Here is a 16,129-nt window from a genome sequence, read left to right as displayed (position 1 = left end):
CAACCAACGGGCACAATGGTGCTGTGAGCTGGCGCTCAGACCGCAGAGCTGCCTCCTGCAGCCATTTTGCCCCTCTGAATGGCGCTTGGGTTATTTTCAGACAAAGGAGCATCAACTGGAGGTTCTGCCTTTTCGAGTGGATGGAATGACATTCCCAGCTTCTATTTACTAGTTTCCAGGAGAGAATCGCCTCAAGAGGAGGGGCAGACAGGATCAGGGCTCTCCACGGAATCAACTTCATGGCTTCTAAAGTAACTTCAGGAGGAGACAGGAATGGGGAGACCTCTCATCCGGGTGGGTCCCCCTTCCCAGCTCATGAGAGGGGCAGACGCCAGCAGGCAGGCCTGAGCCTTGGCTGGTGGGACAGGACTGAAGTCAGCCAACAGCAACGTCTCCAAGACTGATCCCAGCACACAAGGCAGGCAAAGAATTTTCTCAACTCTTTTTATTAAGTTAGGAAACTGGTAAAAACTCAACACAACTTTCGGGGAAAGCACCATGGCCCATCCTTTGTACTATGTGGTAAGTGTTCTTTATCTCAATGAAGCAACGCCACGGGTCCAGGTGCACTCCCTGCAGCCCCGCGGCCGGGCTCCTGCGTGTGCCAGCAAAGCCATCCCCGGGGACCACAGCTGAATGTCTTCGGGCAACCGGCCTGACATAGGCGGGGTCTGCGGGGTCTACAGGGTCCAAGGAGCCCCATGTAGCCAGTGCCCCATGGTGGGGGGCGCATCAGTGGGCAAACCCTGCCCAAAGGTCCCACCCCCAAGAGGCCTCCAGGATCCGCACCAAGGCATGGGGACACTCAGGGCTGCTTAAGTAACTGGTTTGTGGCACAGCCCCCTCTGCAGCCCTAACCCTGAGCCAGTCAAGCAGTGTTCACACTGCAGGTGCCTGGGAAGCCACAAGTTTGGACACCCTACCCAGCCCCGTTAAGGCACCAACACCCCTCCCCCTCAAACAGGGGGTTAGGAGTGAGTGAGAGGCAGTAGGATGGTCACTGACAGGCACCAACCTCTCCACAGCCCAGGTGTCAGGGAGGTTCTGCTGCGGGACCCCAGTGACTCAGGAGGTGACAGCAATGAACAAATGTTCAGCAGTTCTCTCACGGCCATTCTTATCTTGGAGCTCAGGGAGCAAATGGGGGCCAAGATAGACGCAAGAGGATGGTGAGGGCCCCATCGCTGTCCCCCAAACTGAGACGGATGCGGCCCTGGGGGGTTAGGCAGGGGACTCCCTGGGGTCCCTCTGATATCCCAGCTCACAGCTGCCCCTGGTCTTGGAGGGCAGCGTGGTCTCCTGGAGGGAAGCCCCCAGTGCTGTTGGCAGGTGTGTACCACGGGGGTCACTGCTGCCTCTCAGGGTGGGCTCTGAGGAGGGGATGTGAGGGGTGACCCCCAGGGCACTCGGAGTCCTGAGTCTGCTGCAGGCCCAGCTCCACTGAGTGGCCAGAGCATCTGTGTCCCCACCAGGCCACAGCACTGGGCAAGGCCCTGAGTGGGTGGGCTGGGACTTACAGCTTTGTGGCAGGGGCCCACAAACCTTGGAGGTCTGGGTGTCCTTTGCTCTTATTAGCAAATAAGGCAATTAGCCTTATTACCTCGTGGATGTCACTGAGCTCCACACCCCCTGCAGTTTCTACACCTTATAAAATCTGTCCTGGGTTCTCTGCTTATCAACCTTCTGGTCTCAACCCCTGGGAACCTGGTTTCCCAGGCCTGGGACACCATCTATAGGTGGCAGTAGTGCCCCAGCAGGGCAGGCCGGGAGGGAAAGGATGTGTGGCAGTGCTGCAGCCCCGAAAGCCACCCGGGGCTCCTCCCTGTCCCTGCCGGCCCGGCCCCAGTCCAGGACCTGCCAAACAGGTGATCTCAACGCTCTGCAAGTGTCCTTCTCCCCGACGCCAGGGTCAGTCCTGGTGGCAGTCCATGCCCCTCTGGGAGGTATGTCTTCCTATAAACCACTGCAAAGCTGAAGAGGCCCCCAGGGGCACAGATGCAAGAGATGCTTCTCTTCTTGTGCCTAAAGCTCCGAACAGCCCAAGGCTGCTGCTCCCCAGAGCTGGCGAGGCCCCTTCCACCTCTCGGAGAGCTGGTCCAGGACCCGCTCAGCTCCCGCTGTGGCACATAAGCCAAGGCCACGCTGTGACACTGAGAGCCGCGGGCTGTGGAAGGAGGAGAGAAAGAGAAAATCAATCAGTGGCCACATTGTTTTGTTCTGACCTGATCTGAAACAAAATGACAATGAGGCAGCTGCCCATGAGGCTTGGGCATGACACCACCAGATCCACCATTCGCCAGCAGCGCAGTCCGGTGATTCAGGCACCCCAGGCCTGCTTTCATCTGCCACACTCGGATGACTCAGGTGTCAACTTAATTGGATTCGGGGATACCCAGACCCCGGGGATGCATTATGTATTCTCAGTGCTGCAGCAGGCATGGAGCCTGGCCCTCTTCTCCTGGAAGGGAAACCCAAGCGGCCTGGCACTTGATTCGAATGGCTGGGCTGCCCCGGTGAGTCTGTGTGGGTGCTTCCAGAGACAACCAGCATCAGAGCCGTGGCCCGGGTGGGGAAGATCTGCCCTTAGTGCAGGTGAGCACAATAGGATGGGCTGGGGCCCTGGTAGAATAAAAAGCTAAGGAAACGGGAATTCAGGTTTCTTTCTTCTGGAGCTAGGTTGTTCTTTCTCTGCCATCGGGCATCAGAGCTCCAGGTCCTCTGGCCTCTGAGACTTGCTGCCCACCACCCCATCCCCACCCCAGGCTCTTGGTTCTTTGTAGTTGGGCTGAGGACTGCCCCGGCTCTCCTGGTTCTGCAGCTTGCAGCCTATCATGGGGCTTCTCAGCCTCCATCACCAAGTGAGCCAATTCCCCTCATAGAAGTTCCCTCTCACATACCACTCCGAGGCCCTGAAAGGGGAAAAGGTGAGCCTTCTTACACGGGGGGGGGCAGGCAGGCAGAGCGCTCTAGCAACCCTGCGTGTTCATCCACTCCACGAGGCAAGGGGCCTCAGCAAAGCAGTGATTAATGGTGCCGCTGTCTGGGGTTTTTGGCTTTGGCTGTATTTAACCTGTACGTGTTAGTTTTACAGTTGTGTAAGAACAAGAACATAAGGGGCTTTACTAGTTGTATGCTTGTGTGTATCTAAGTAACCTTAGTAACATTTCAATTAAAACACTGAAGCCAGCACTGAGGCTCCATGGGACTGTCCCCTTTAAGTGGGGTACACCTCTCCATCCCTCACAGTGCTGGGCCCTCTGCTCTCTGAAGGCTACTCTGCAGGAATTCTGCCCTCCCCAGGTGGTCAAGTTGTTTCCAGATACAGAGGCTGGGTTGGGTGACTGAGAAGGCCCCCAAATCCCTTCAAGCTCCTCACAAGTGTGAAGCTGGGGTCACAGGGGCCCTAACCATCCTGAGGTGCTCTAACATAGCAAACCCAAACCTTTGGGGCCTGGCTGCCCGGTCTTGGCCCCGTCCCAGCACGCCACATGCTGACATGTGGTCCCTTCAGGGCAAGGGCCGTTACCTGGAACAGCCACCCCACCTACCTGGGGGTGTCCCCCAGGGCACCCTGAGTTGCTGAGAGGAATACAGATGACAGCCAGAAGCACAGGGGTTGGGGAGCCTCGGGGCCAGGCTCCTGTGTTCCCTCTCAGGCTGGGCCCTTTAATTTTTGGCAGGTGCTCCCTGGGCCTGGCCTCCTCATCTGTGAAACGGGCTAACCCTCCAGCCTGCAGAGGCGACAGGGGTCAGCGGCCGCCCTGCACTTCCTGTGTGCGGCAGGCCCTGGCCGACGTGTACCCTGTGGGTTGTTGGTGTAGGGCCTGCCCCGCTGGCCTCAGCCTGCCCCATCGAGGGTGGGATGGTGCTCTATCCCCCAGGCTGGCACAGGAACGAATGACTGCTGACGCCTGGACGGACGGACTCCGTCCTGGGCACTCGCTTAGCCAGGCCCAACCCTCGAGGCTGGCAGAAACCCTCAGGCCTGTGCTCTGGGATTTCCCATCTGTAGCAACTTCTTTTAAGACAGGAGAGAATGTGCCGCACTGTCCCTCCTGCAGCAGTGACGGAGCCCACAGTGGATTAATGAGCCCTGCCCTGCACCCCAGTGGCCAGGCCCCAAAAACACCTGTGAAGAGAAGACAAGCTGTTGGCAGCTGGACGCCTGCCTTGCATTCGGCAGCCCCCCATGCTGGAGGCAGGTGGGAGAGAAGGGTTGGGGGGCTGCGCCTTAAAGGGCCTGGAGTAGGGGGTACCCAGTGGGAGAGAAAGGAGAGAATGTTCACAGCAAGAGCACCCTTAGTGGGTAACGGGGCCTCCTGTGGCCACTGGCTACTATCCCCTAGGCTGTGGATCCAACCGCAACACTGGAGCAAGGGGCTGCCCTGGAAATCACTCAGGTTCCAGCTCAGCAATTCCCCGCTGCTTCTGGGCAGCTGTGGCCAAGCCTGTGCTCTGTGCCAAGGGCACAGATGTGAAGATGCCCGTGGCCAGCTCCCCAGCACACGCAGGGCTCAAGTCCTGCTCCAGCCCTGACTCACTGTTCATATGATGCCAACTGTCTCCCCTCTCAGAGTCCCAGCGGGTGCCCTATAACAGCAAGACCTATGACAAACAGCTGTGTGAATGACAGGGGACTCGATGCAGATGCTCACACCTACGACGAGTTCCAACAAGCGGCCAGGACAGGGAACACAAATGCTTGTGGACAAACAGGGGCCATCATCTGGGGTGCAGAGGCCACAGTGTGCAGGGGACCTCCTGGTGGCTTCTGAAGCTTATGTCAGAGTCTTGCAGGATGGATGGAAAGGGGCCTCCAAGGACAGGGGCAGTTGGGCCCAGCATGGAGGCAGGAGACTCAGCCATGCTTGTGGGGACGAGCGAGAGCTGGACTTCTCACCAGCACCCTGATCCCCACTGCTGCCTGGGAGAGCAGAGTCAGGGAGGGGAACGTGGGGAGTGGGGTGGCCACAGAAGCCATCTCGGGCCCAGGCACTGCCAGAGGACACTCTAGGTGGCCGATGCGCTGGTTGGGGCTGCAGGCAGTGAGGCTCAGTGAGAAGCGCCATGGTCACCAGGAGCGCCCACCGCGTGGGGGAGGCGGCAGGTGTGCTTTGTTTCCACCCTCCCTGGCCCCGTCCTTGTCAAGGGCACTCCACCCAGCTCCCCGTGAGCCTTGTCTGGTTCCAGGGCTCAGCCCCTCCCACTCAGAGCCACATCACAGGCCCCGTCTGCAGCTGCCTGAGTTGGGGGCTCTCCTCTGCCTCAGCCCGGACAGCTCTGCAATGGCTGCCTGAGTAGCAAGAGCTCTGCCTGCAGCCACTGTGGTTCCACTTCCTGGGGACCTGGGAAAGGCCAGGCATGCCCGGGCGTCGGCTTCTGTGCTGCAGGTCCTTCTGTGGAGAGACTAACTCACTCCCTGCCTTTGAAGAGAACTCGGACACTGAGCTGTCCAGGCAGAAGCTGGACAGGAGGGGCTTTGCAGAGCATGGGAACAACCCAGGGACATAGCGAGGGGACAGAAGCCATGGGACTGGGGCGGCCTCAGGCGAGGAGGGGCTGCCGGAGTGTCTCTGGGTCGCTGCCAGGCCCATGAGAAGGAAGCAGCTGGAACGCAGGGCAATGGCAGAAGCTTAAGAGCAACCTGGACTCAGCGCGGCAGCCGAGGAAGCACACAGCCCAGAACGCCTTGGGGACATGGCTCTGGGATGACAGGGTCTGGAGGTAGCTACCCCATCAGGTCTGGGACTGGCTCAGTCCTGTGTGTCTGCTTCCTCATCCCTAAATGGAGCTGGTGACAGCAAGCCCATTACAGACTGAGGACGACTCCAGTGGGCACAGGGCAAGTGCCCGCCGAGGAACAGCAGTCATGGGTGGACAGGCCTTTCAGAGGGAGGGGCTAAGCAGGGACATCTAGAGGCCCTTGCAGCCCACAGCACCCCAAAACCATCATCATCAGCACCTCCCTGTCCTCCATCACTACCCCTTTTAAAGCTGCTTCTGAAACTGGCAATCATTTGATCTCTATCCAAGTGCTATGAGTAATATGATTTCCGCTCGTTGTCCAGATGGAGAAGCTGAGCCAGTCCAGGGTGAAGCAGCCAGAAAGTCACAACCAAGACACCACGCATGCTCCCTCCAGGTCCCCGGGATCAGAGTAACCCCTGGGAGAGCTCAACAGGTCCAGCTGACAGGGCAGGGCCAGGTGAGAGGGAGCCTCCAACCTGGAGGGTAGGCAGGGGGCAGTCTCTGGTCTGGAGGCTCAGACCAGAGATGGTCTTAGCTGCCTGAGGCCAGCAGCATGGGCCCCTCATCCTGCCCATCCCGGCTGGCCTGAGGTGGGAGGCACCTCCATTCCCACAGACAACATTCCCCAGGTTCCTAAATGACCTAGAGGACAGCAACAGGGAATTAGTGAGGAAATGCCAGCATCCTCTTGGAATCTCCTCAGGGAATCAAGAAATTTGGCAGGTCTGATTTTTCTCCAAAGGGAGCAGATTAAAAAAAAAAAAAAAAAAAAAAAAAAAAAAAAAAAAAAAGAATGCCAGGCGCGGTGGCTCACACCTGTAATCCCAGCACTTTGGGAGGCTGAGGTGGGTGGATCACCTGAGGTCAGGAGCTTGAGACCAGCCTGGCCAACATGGTAAAACCCTAGTTTCTACTACAAATACAAAAATTAGCTGGGCGTGCTGGCGGGCACCTGTAGTCCCAGCTACTCAGGAGGCTGAGGCAGAAGGATCACTTGAACCCAGGAGGCAGAGGTTGCAGGGAGCCGAGATCGTGCCATTGCACTCCAGCCTGGGGAGAAGAGCGAGATTCCGTCTCAAAAAAAAAAAAGAAAACAGAAAAGCTGTAAAAGAGAAAAGCAAGCCAGATGTGGTGGCACGCACCTGTAATCCCAGCTACTCAAGAGGCTGAGGAACGAGAACTGCTTGAACCTGAGAGGTGGAGGTTGCAGTGAGCCGAGATCGCACCATTGCACTCCAGCCTGGGTGACAGAGTGAGACTGTCTCAAAAAAAAAAAAAAAAAGAAAAGAAAAGCAGTGTTCCTATTCAGGCTGGCCTCTGTGAGCCCAAACACTCTATGTTCACCAGCTTGATGCTTGTTCTTGGGCCCTCCTTGCCTGCCACCGTGTCCCCTTATGGACTCGAAGGCTTGGCTGGGTCTGAGTTAGCGGCTGAGCCAACAGCTTCCATTGAGAAGCAATCCCAGCTAAGAGTGACTGCCTTCACTGGGTACAGCTTTCAGCATTTGTATCAGCAGCTGCTGGCTCACTGAGGAAATTAATTTTTCAGCTTGGGCCAGCTCCTGACAGGGTTCCTATGACCTGAAGCTGAGCCCACACACAGGGACCAGTGCCACCACCCAGCGCTGCAGGATCGTGGGAAGCGGCTCGGCTCCCTCCGGCAGGAAAGCTCATCTTCCACAGTCTCTTCTTGTGCTGGAGGTAGAGTGCACCCAGGGATCTCCTGCCCCATCCCAGGGGTGAGGGGCCCAGGAAAGCATGAGCCGGGAGAATGGCCAAGGGCTAGTGGCACACACCCTGGCCTTTCCCATGCCCTAACCACAGAGAGCATGTGGGGCACAAAACCCTTCTCTGGCATCTACCCCAGTACCCTGCCAGACTGGCCGGGATACCCTCTCTCATGGCAGGACCTCACGCTGATCCTGCCCCTATTTGCTGCGGGAAGACCCTGCCCCCAACCCAGCTTCTCAGGAGATTAAACCAGCACCAGATGAGACGTTCCTCCCGTCCATTCCTTCCCCTCACTGCAGGGTCTGCAGGGCCTGGCTCGAGTTGCTCCCAGTGTCTCTGTCCCACCATCACCTCCCACAGAGTGCCTTGTGTGTCATCTGTTTTCACAGCGATTCCACACAGTGACAGTGTGGCAGCAACCCACGGACACTCGCTGTGCAGGAAGCCCTGCTCCAAGGCCCCCGAGGATGACCTCGCTTAAGCTAGACGCCTGCTGGTTTTGAGGAAGGACTTCTCCCCATCTCTTGCACGCTGGTGAGCATACAGCTGCCCCCAAGAGAAACAGCACTCAAACCAAGGCTGTCTGTTCCGCAGGCTTTGGTGTTTACAGTTTTTGGGGGGACTCCACCATTTAGACATGGATGTCATACCCGGTTGGCAATTTTTTTTTTTTTTTTTTTTTTTTTTTGAGACGGAGTCTCGCTCTGTCGCCCAGGCTGGAGTGCAGTGGCCGGATCTCAGCTCACTGCAAGTTCCGCCTCCCAGGTTTACGCCATTCTCCCGCCTCAGGCTCCCAAGTAGCTGGGACTACAGGCGCCCGCCACCTCGCCCAGCTAGATTTTTTTTGTATTTTTTAGTAGAGACGGGGTTTCACTGTGTTAGCCAGGATGGTCTTGATCTCCTGACCTCGTGATCCACCCGTCTCGGCCTCCCAAAGTGCTGGGATTACAGGCTTGAGCCACCGCGCCCGGCTTTTTTTTTTGAGACGGAGTCTCACTCTGTTGCCCAGGCTGGAGTGCAGTGGCATGATCTTGGCTCACTGCAGCTCCACCTCCCAAGTTCAAGTGATCCTCCTACCTCAGCCTCCTGAGTAGCTGGGATTACAGGTGTGCACCACCATGCCTGGCTCATTTTTTGTATTTTTAGTAGAGGCGGGGGTTTCACCGTGTTAGCCAGGATGGTCTCGATCTCCTGACCTTGTGATCCACTTGCCTCGGCCTCCCAAAGTGCTGGGATTACAGGCGTGAGCCACTGCGCCCAGCCAGGACTGACTTTGAACGTTGCCCAGGCTGGTCTTGCACTAGGCTCAAAGTCATCTGCCCACCTCAACCTTCCTGAAGTGCTGGGATTATAGGCATGAGCCACCGTGCCCAGGCCTGGGTGGCAATCTTCATACATATCATTACTCATCAGTGCCAGGAGAGTAACACTGTCCTGATTCCATGGGGAGGGGCCATTCTCCTGAACTCTGCCTTAGTGCATGTCTCTTCCCTTGGCTTATCTTAATCTGTATCTTTCCCTGTAATAAACTGTAACTGTAAGCGTAGCAGCCTTCAGTGACTTCTCTAAGTCCTTCTGGCAAAATTGACCAAGGGTGGTTTGGGAGGCCCTCTTTGTTGCACCTGGTGTCAAAAGTAAGAGCAGGCTTGTGTGGAGACTGCACCCTCAGACTCTGCAGGTTGACCTATGTTCCACATGGCACGTCAAAATGTCCCTGGGTGATTCCGAAGTGTAGCCATGTTTGGGAACTACCATGTTGGTCTAACTACGGTTACTGTCCCCATTCTGCAGACTGGTTGAATAATTTGCTCCAGGTTAACTGCAAATAGAAGGCAGAGCCAGGAGTTGACTCCAGAGCACACCAGCCACCTGCTGCCCACCCAGACCTCCCTGGAAGACATGATGACCTTCACCCAGACTGAGAAGAGGTGGGACTGCATTCCCCCATGACCTTTCCAGATCCAGAGTAGCCGTGGGCTGCCAGGGGCTCACCTGGCTGGGCTCGGCAGGTGCTCCTCACGCGGGCAGGTGCTTCCAGGTGCTGACAAAGGCCGTGGGGATAAGTGAGTAGGGCACCGTTGTAATGCAGTTCCATGTATCTGAAGTGGGGTCATAGCAGTCCAGAGTCTTACACCTCTGGGTCCCAAAGTAGCCCCCCACCACATAGAGCTTGTTGCCGGAAGCCAGGGCATGGCAGGACATGCGCTTGGCGGTCATGTCCCCAATCCGTGTCCACTGGTTGGTCTCACAGTCAAAGCGGTAGGCCGAGGCGGCTGTGAATTCTGTGTCACCTCCCATGATGAAGATCTGGCTGCCCAGGACGGCAGCGGCTGTGTACCGCCAAGGCTGGGGGCACTCAGCCTTGATCATCCACCTGTTCTCCGAGGGGTCATAGCACTGGACCTTGGACACCATGTCCCGGTGGATGCTGGTTCCTCCAAAAACAAAGAGCTTCAGCTTGGCACTCACCACTGCGGCATTGCTGACGCCATCCCTCAAGGGGGCCACCATCATCCACTTGTTGGCCCCAGGGTCGTATTTCTCTACTTGTTTCAGGGAGACAGAAGGGGAGGCTGGGAAGACGCCTACCAGAGAAGTGTGTCCCCCCACCACATAGAGGCAGTTCTCCAGCTCAGCTGAGCCATGGCCAAAGCGGGCAATCAGCATGGGCGCCGCCTTGGACCATTCCTCATGTACGGTGTCATACACCCAGACGTCCTTGGAGACCCCGTTCTCGGAGCCCCTGCCCCCCGTCACATAGACCTTGCAGCCGATCGCTGAGGCGCTGAACTCCTTCCGGGGGCTGGGCAGGTCGGCCTTGGGGATGATCTCCTTGGCCTTGTGGTCCACCTGGTAGATCTTGTCACACATGAAGGTCTGGCCCCCCAGGATGAGCAGCGTGTGGCCTGCCTTGCGTGGCCGGGCACAGGGGCTGGTGACCACGCCGTCATTCTGCAGGATCCTGGTCTTGCAGCGCAGGGCCTCGTCTATGATGAGCTTGGTGCGCTCGTCCGCCATGAGGAGTGCCTCGCTGGAGACGGCCTCCTGCAGGCAGTCAGACGGCAGCAAGGCCAGACGCACGCTGCGGAGGAGCTCGGGCAGGTGGGCCTTCCGTGGCTCCAGGTCGTGCTTCACCCACTGGAGGATGGCCTCGAACACCACCCGCTCATCCTCGGTCTCCAGCTCATCACTCGAGATGAGGTCCAGCAGCGTGTCCTTGGACAGGCTGTTGAAGTCCTCACTCTGCCGCACCGTCTCAAAGTGCACCAGGCACATGCGCCAGGAGAACTCGTACAGCCGGCGGCACTGGTGGGCGTCCGAGAGCAGCATCATGCCCAGGCAGTTGGAGGGGAAAAGGTTCTTCTCCAGAAACTCGGCGGCCGCGTCCCGCACGTCGTGGAACTGCAGCATGTCGCCCGCCTCCAGCAGCGACTCAGCGTTCTCCTCGTTAATGGCGATGCGTGAGGAGTAGGCAAAGTCCAGCAGCAGCTCCAGCACCTCTGGGTGCAGGTTGTCCTGGAAGTTGACAGTGTCATCCCGGCTCTCCCGCAGGCCGTGGCTGAACATGGCCTCAAAGTAGCGGCTAGAGGCGGCCAGCACGGCACGGTGACAGGGGAAGGCACGATCGCCCGCCCAGAGCGTGACGTCAGTGAACATGCAGTGCTTGCGAAGTGTGTTGAGGTGGGCCAGCACACAGTCCGGGTGGGAGGCCTTGTGGAAGAGGGTGACGTTCATGGACCCCGTGCTGCTCCGCGACTTGCGGGTCTCATGGACGCTGACTGACATGGTGCACCAGCCTGTGGGGGAACAAGCCCACAGGTCAGAGGAGCCCCTCCTGTCCATCTGCCCTCTCAGGACTCACTCTTCAGCATGAGCCCCCTTGCCCCCTCCCACCCACTCCCTGCTCACCTCTGCTAAACCAAGTCCCTCTCCCGCAACCACGTTGCCAAGGACAACATAGGCAAGAGTGGCTGGGTCTCACCCTGCCCTGCCGAAACTGGTTTTGTTCTCAGGGTATGGGCCAGCTCTGGGACAAACATCTTTGGCCTGCAGATGAGCCACCCCCTAGGTAAGCTAGAGTTGAGGCTGCCTCCCATGGTTAATAGAACATGCAAACGGTGTTCCTGACTCAGGCAGGCGTCTGGGCAGTGCTAAGTAACTGGTGCCTTTGACCACATTCCACTCTCATGACAGTCCTCTGCAGAAGCTTCTCCTGTGAGTCCCATTTTAAAGCTAGGGAAGCCACAGCTCAGAGAGGCAAAGAAACTACCCAAACCGCCACAGCCAGGATTCTCACATGGGCTGTCCAGCTCTGGAGCCTGATCTCTGTTCAAGGTGACTGATCCCTGCAGGGTTTGCTGTGGACACCCAAGCAGAGCCTCATGTACCCGCTTCCCTGCTCCCAGCAGGCTCTGCCCTGGGCTGGGATCCAAGCGGTACTGGCTAGACAATCCCCTAGCCTTGGAACAAGAGCTGCCATCAAGGCCCAAGTGCTCAGTGGAGACATGTTCTCTGAATCCAGGTGTCTCCACAGGGCTCTTCGCCTAGCTGGGGCAAGTGATGGCCTGGAGATGGGGCCACAAGTGACTCACCCTTGAGACCAAGGCAGAGGCCCAAGACGACAGCAGGACATGCTGAACACTAACTGAAGTGATCCAGATTTGCCTCAGCCAAAGCAGAGAAACATGCAGCCAGAGCTTCCTGGGTCCCCCGATTGACTCCAGGACCCTGAGTCAATGCGACGCCTCCCCTGCCTCCCTTCTCTGCCCTTCTCCACCAGGCCTGGGGACCGGGTGCTCAGAGTGATGGAGTGATAGTCTGTGCCAACAAACAGGTTCACTGCCTGCTCAATCTAGGGGATTCCAAAGCACTGTCATTAACGTCCAGTGAACGGCATGACCCAAGGCCCCAGTTCAGTACTGTGAACTCAAGGCTCAGCCAAAACTCACGCCTAGAGAAATTATGGCCAACACTTTGATGCCATCTCTAAGACCACAGCTACCTGCCCCCCTGACCTGTGGAAGGAGACTGTATTCAACAAGTCTCCCGATCAGGAATTCACTGACCACCTTGTCAAGACCCTCACCAGAGGCTCCGTGCAGAGGACCCAGGCTCCAGCTGTGGCTACAACAGGGTTTTTACACAAGAAAAATAAAGTGAATTAAGCCTGAAAAAGAAAAAGAAAAGAAAAAAAAAGAAAACATGGCCAAAACTGCATTCCAGCATTTTGACCCCCTAAAAAAGCCTGTGCTGCCGTCTTCCTGATGGTAACGGGGCCAAGAAAAACAAAAAACCCTAAACAACAAAGGTTTTCATTTTTAATTTTCAAAAGTATGTAACTCCCCTGCTGCCTCCCACTCCAAGTCAATTTTCTACTTACCTGGTAAAGGTAGGAAACGATTTCATGCTTCAATGAAATTGCAAATGAGTGTCCGACTACATGGCTCTCTCTTGCTCACTCCTCCTCTGGCAAAGAGGCAGAGAAGCCACAAACTGACAAGATTAGAGCTAGGCAAGGTCCCTGCTTTTCGGCTCAGGCAGAGAGGGCACAGGAGCCGTACTGGCCTTGCTGCTTGGGCCCCCAAGCTCCAGGTAGACTGCAGACTGAGAACCTGCCTAAGGCACTGCTGTTCAAACCTGCAGCCCACAGGCCACAGGGCTCCGATGCCATGAGGTTAGCCCTTCTGGGGGTTGAGGTGAGAGCACTGGACGCAGGTCCAGGCTGTATCCTGACTCCACCTCCATCCTGCACCTCACTATTATTTTCTTTTAAAGTGGGATCCCTATCCTATGCAGGCCTCCACAACTCACTTGTTGGCAACTATTTCCTGAACGCATCCTCGAAGCTGGGCCCTCAGATGCAGTGGCACGGAGCCTGAGAGGCTGCGCTGACCTGGTCTAAGGGAAGCTTTGCCAACAGCTTGGTTCGTGACTGATCAGAATTGCCCAATCTGAATTCCAGACCCTTCGACATTTCCTCAAATCCTGCTGTGATTGCTAAACCCTCACTCCAGTTTCCAAACTCCAGATCACCCCCTTGGTGATCAAACAATTTCCCAAATGTGGCTCTGTCCCCTCCTGCCCCACCCCACAGTGTCAGGACATTTTAAGAGGCATTTGTTGCCTCTGGTCTGCAGACTGTGCTGGGGGAAACATCAAGAGCCAAGGACCAGGAAGAACTCTAGTTCAAGCCCTGGGACTCCTAAGCCCAAGCCCTCTCCACTGAGGTCATGTTCAAGGACCCTGATGCTGAGGTGCGGCCTCAGTTCCATTATCAACACACCTGTGCTTCCAAGGGCCTCCCTGTTCTAGGTCCCTAGGCACCTCCTCACACCTGCCCCTAGCTCTGCTGGGAGGGAGGCTGGTTCTGAGTTTGGGCTGAATGGCACCGTGAAGGCCTGGGCTTGGACACTCCAAGTATGGTGCCAAGCCCCTCTGGGATTCTTCTTACAGACAGCCCCAGCTGGAATCCCAGCTTCTCACCTTAGTAACTACGGCCCTGGAACCAACACACCTAGAACTAACTCCACTGTGGGGCACTGTGTTAACTGGGCTGCCTGCGAGGGCACCCAGGCAGAGACTCCTTTTGGAGGGGGTTATGGGCAGGACAAAGTAAGACTCAAAAGACTGAGAAAGCCAAAAAGCAGGACAAATTGAAACACAGCAGCCACAAAGGTCCAGAGAAGGAGACAGAGCAGCGACCTCTCCAAGTCAACACTGAGCGGCAGCCCAGGGTCCCAGAGCTGACAGATATCCTGCCAAAGTCAGTGCCAAGAATGCCTGCCTGCTGACGCAGACATTGGCAACTCATGTACATACCCAGGCAGGTTCCCACCCCTTAGAGAGCCGCCAGCCTGGGACACCTCTGTGCCAAGGACAGAAGCACCTGCCCAGTTGTTTCTCCAGTTTGTCCCATCTCCTTCTGGGCAGTGCCTGCCCCTGAACCAGTCTTCCACTGATGGCAGCCACTCACTCACCGACTCAGCCTGATCCCAAGTGAGGCACTGGAGCCTCACTTTACAGGCAAGGATGCTGAGGCCCACACAGGTTCTGGGCATGTTACTTGTGTACTGTCTCCCCAACTGCACAGGAGGCCCAGAAAGGCAGGGACCATGTGTGGTGTTCACTGATGTGACCTCAACACCCAGGACAGATCCCAGCACAGAAGTCACTTGATTTGATGGCATGGACCTGTCCATCTCTTCCTGTGTCCATGATGAAGCCCTGAGGCACAGCACACGGAACTCATTCACATCACCTCCACCATGACTGCCAGCCCAGCCACTTTCAAGACTCAGAGGAGAGGAAGGCTGAGGCAGTGGTGAATGCTGCCCAAGTGGCTGCGACACCTGACATGTGGTAGACACGTGGCATTTCACTCGTGCCAGCACAATGCCGCCTCCTCCTCCTTGCACTCACACCCTGACTGCTCTCTGGGAACCACCTGCCTCCAGGCAGCCCAGCAGGTGGGATCCCAGGATGGGCACTGGGCCCCGGGGATCAGGTGGGGAGTGGATGCGAGCCAGGCCTAGCTGGTCAGCTAGTGTCACCTCCCAAACACTGCGATGGGGCCTACACCCCGGACAGACCAGTGGGACTCTCTACGAAGACGTTCCTTGGAACTTTGGGGAAGGAAGCAGGCCCTTTCCCCAGGACTGCTGACCAGACTGGACCAGGGTTGGGAGTGGGAAGGAGTGGCGGCTGTGTTGCCACCTACCCAAGACGGAAGCCTGCGCAGAGGGCCGAGTGGAGCCCTGTGGTCCCCCAGTCCGCCCCCTTTTGCTGAGGCCTGTCACATAAGGACTCACAGGGTCATCAGTGCCCTGAATTGGTGATCAGGGGCTGCTTGTCTCAGTAGGGGGTCTCAGCTGTGTGTATCCCTCCACCCCTTCCATCCAGCACCCAGGAGGAATGGTTGTGTGTGATTATTTTCAGTGGCTCAAGATATATGTGTTCAGTACCAGTGGCATACCCAGCCTCATAGCAGGGCTTGGGGATGCAAAAGCAGCCTAAGCCAGAGGCTCCCAGTGGCCAGGGGGTGGGGAGCATGTGAGAGGGCCCAAAAGCAGGCCCCAGGAAGCCTCCCTGTGCCCAAGGCCCACGTCTTTGGGGCCATAATCAATCAGACACTCTCACTCTGCACATATCACAGAATTGTTCTGATGACCTAAGCACGGTCCTGAGCTTTGATGGATGTAAAGCATATAGTGTAACTGCACAATGCTGCAATGCCACAAACCAGCAACCCTTCACCCTGCTACGAGGTGTGGATCCACCTTGGACAGCGCTGCTCCCCAGGCAATCCTTACCTACAGACTGGGCTAAAATGTACCCGATAACAATGTGCCCAGCTCCCTTCTGCGGAACATCTTTGGAAAGTGACATGCATGAGGAAACAAAGTAGCCAAGGGGTGAGACTTTCTGAAGAAAACTTGCCACACTCACAGAAGATTCCAGTGACTGAAAGCGAAAGGCCTATTCTGAGAGATATAGGAACCAGGATGCCATCAAACTGCTTTTTCCGTGCCACTCTCAGGAAGGCCTGACTTAGTCTGGCTGCAGCACTAACCCCTTCCCACCTGCCTCCACTAACCAAGAGTTAGCAAGGCTCAAAATGAGGGTGTCAGCTCCATCATTCTTCACTAGAGGCT

The 16,129-nt window shown here is 56.8% G+C and overlaps 1 protein-coding gene across 3 annotated transcripts in view; it reads right to left on the bottom strand.

Annotated features, from left to right (window-relative positions):
- Nucleotides 1-427: 427 nt before the first annotated feature.
- KLHL25 (kelch like family member 25) overlaps nucleotides 428-16,129 on the bottom strand; it is a 36,940-nt gene continuing 21,238 nt past the window's right edge. For 2 of the 3 annotated variants that reach the window (XM_030931454.1, XM_030931455.1), the window contains exons 2-3: nucleotides 9,471-11,275; nucleotides 428-2,164 (exon numbers count right to left, since the gene is read on the bottom strand). In XM_030931454.1, the coding sequence (XP_030787314.1) occupies nucleotides 9,495-11,264 (1,770 nt within the window). In that variant the 5' untranslated portion in view covers nucleotides 11,265-11,275 and the 3' untranslated portion in view covers nucleotides 428-2,164; nucleotides 9,471-9,494. Of the gene's footprint in view, nucleotides 2,165-9,470; nucleotides 11,276-12,070; nucleotides 12,527-16,129 lie in introns of those variants that run through there. The other variant, XM_030931456.1, reaches the window with a different exon arrangement.

This window comes from Rhinopithecus roxellana, chromosome 5 (genome assembly GCF_007565055.1).
Source record: "Rhinopithecus roxellana isolate Shanxi Qingling chromosome 5, ASM756505v1, whole genome shotgun sequence".
NCBI lineage: Eukaryota > Metazoa > Chordata > Mammalia > Primates > Cercopithecidae > Rhinopithecus > Rhinopithecus roxellana.
This window is presented reverse-complemented; position numbering and strand designations above follow the sequence as displayed.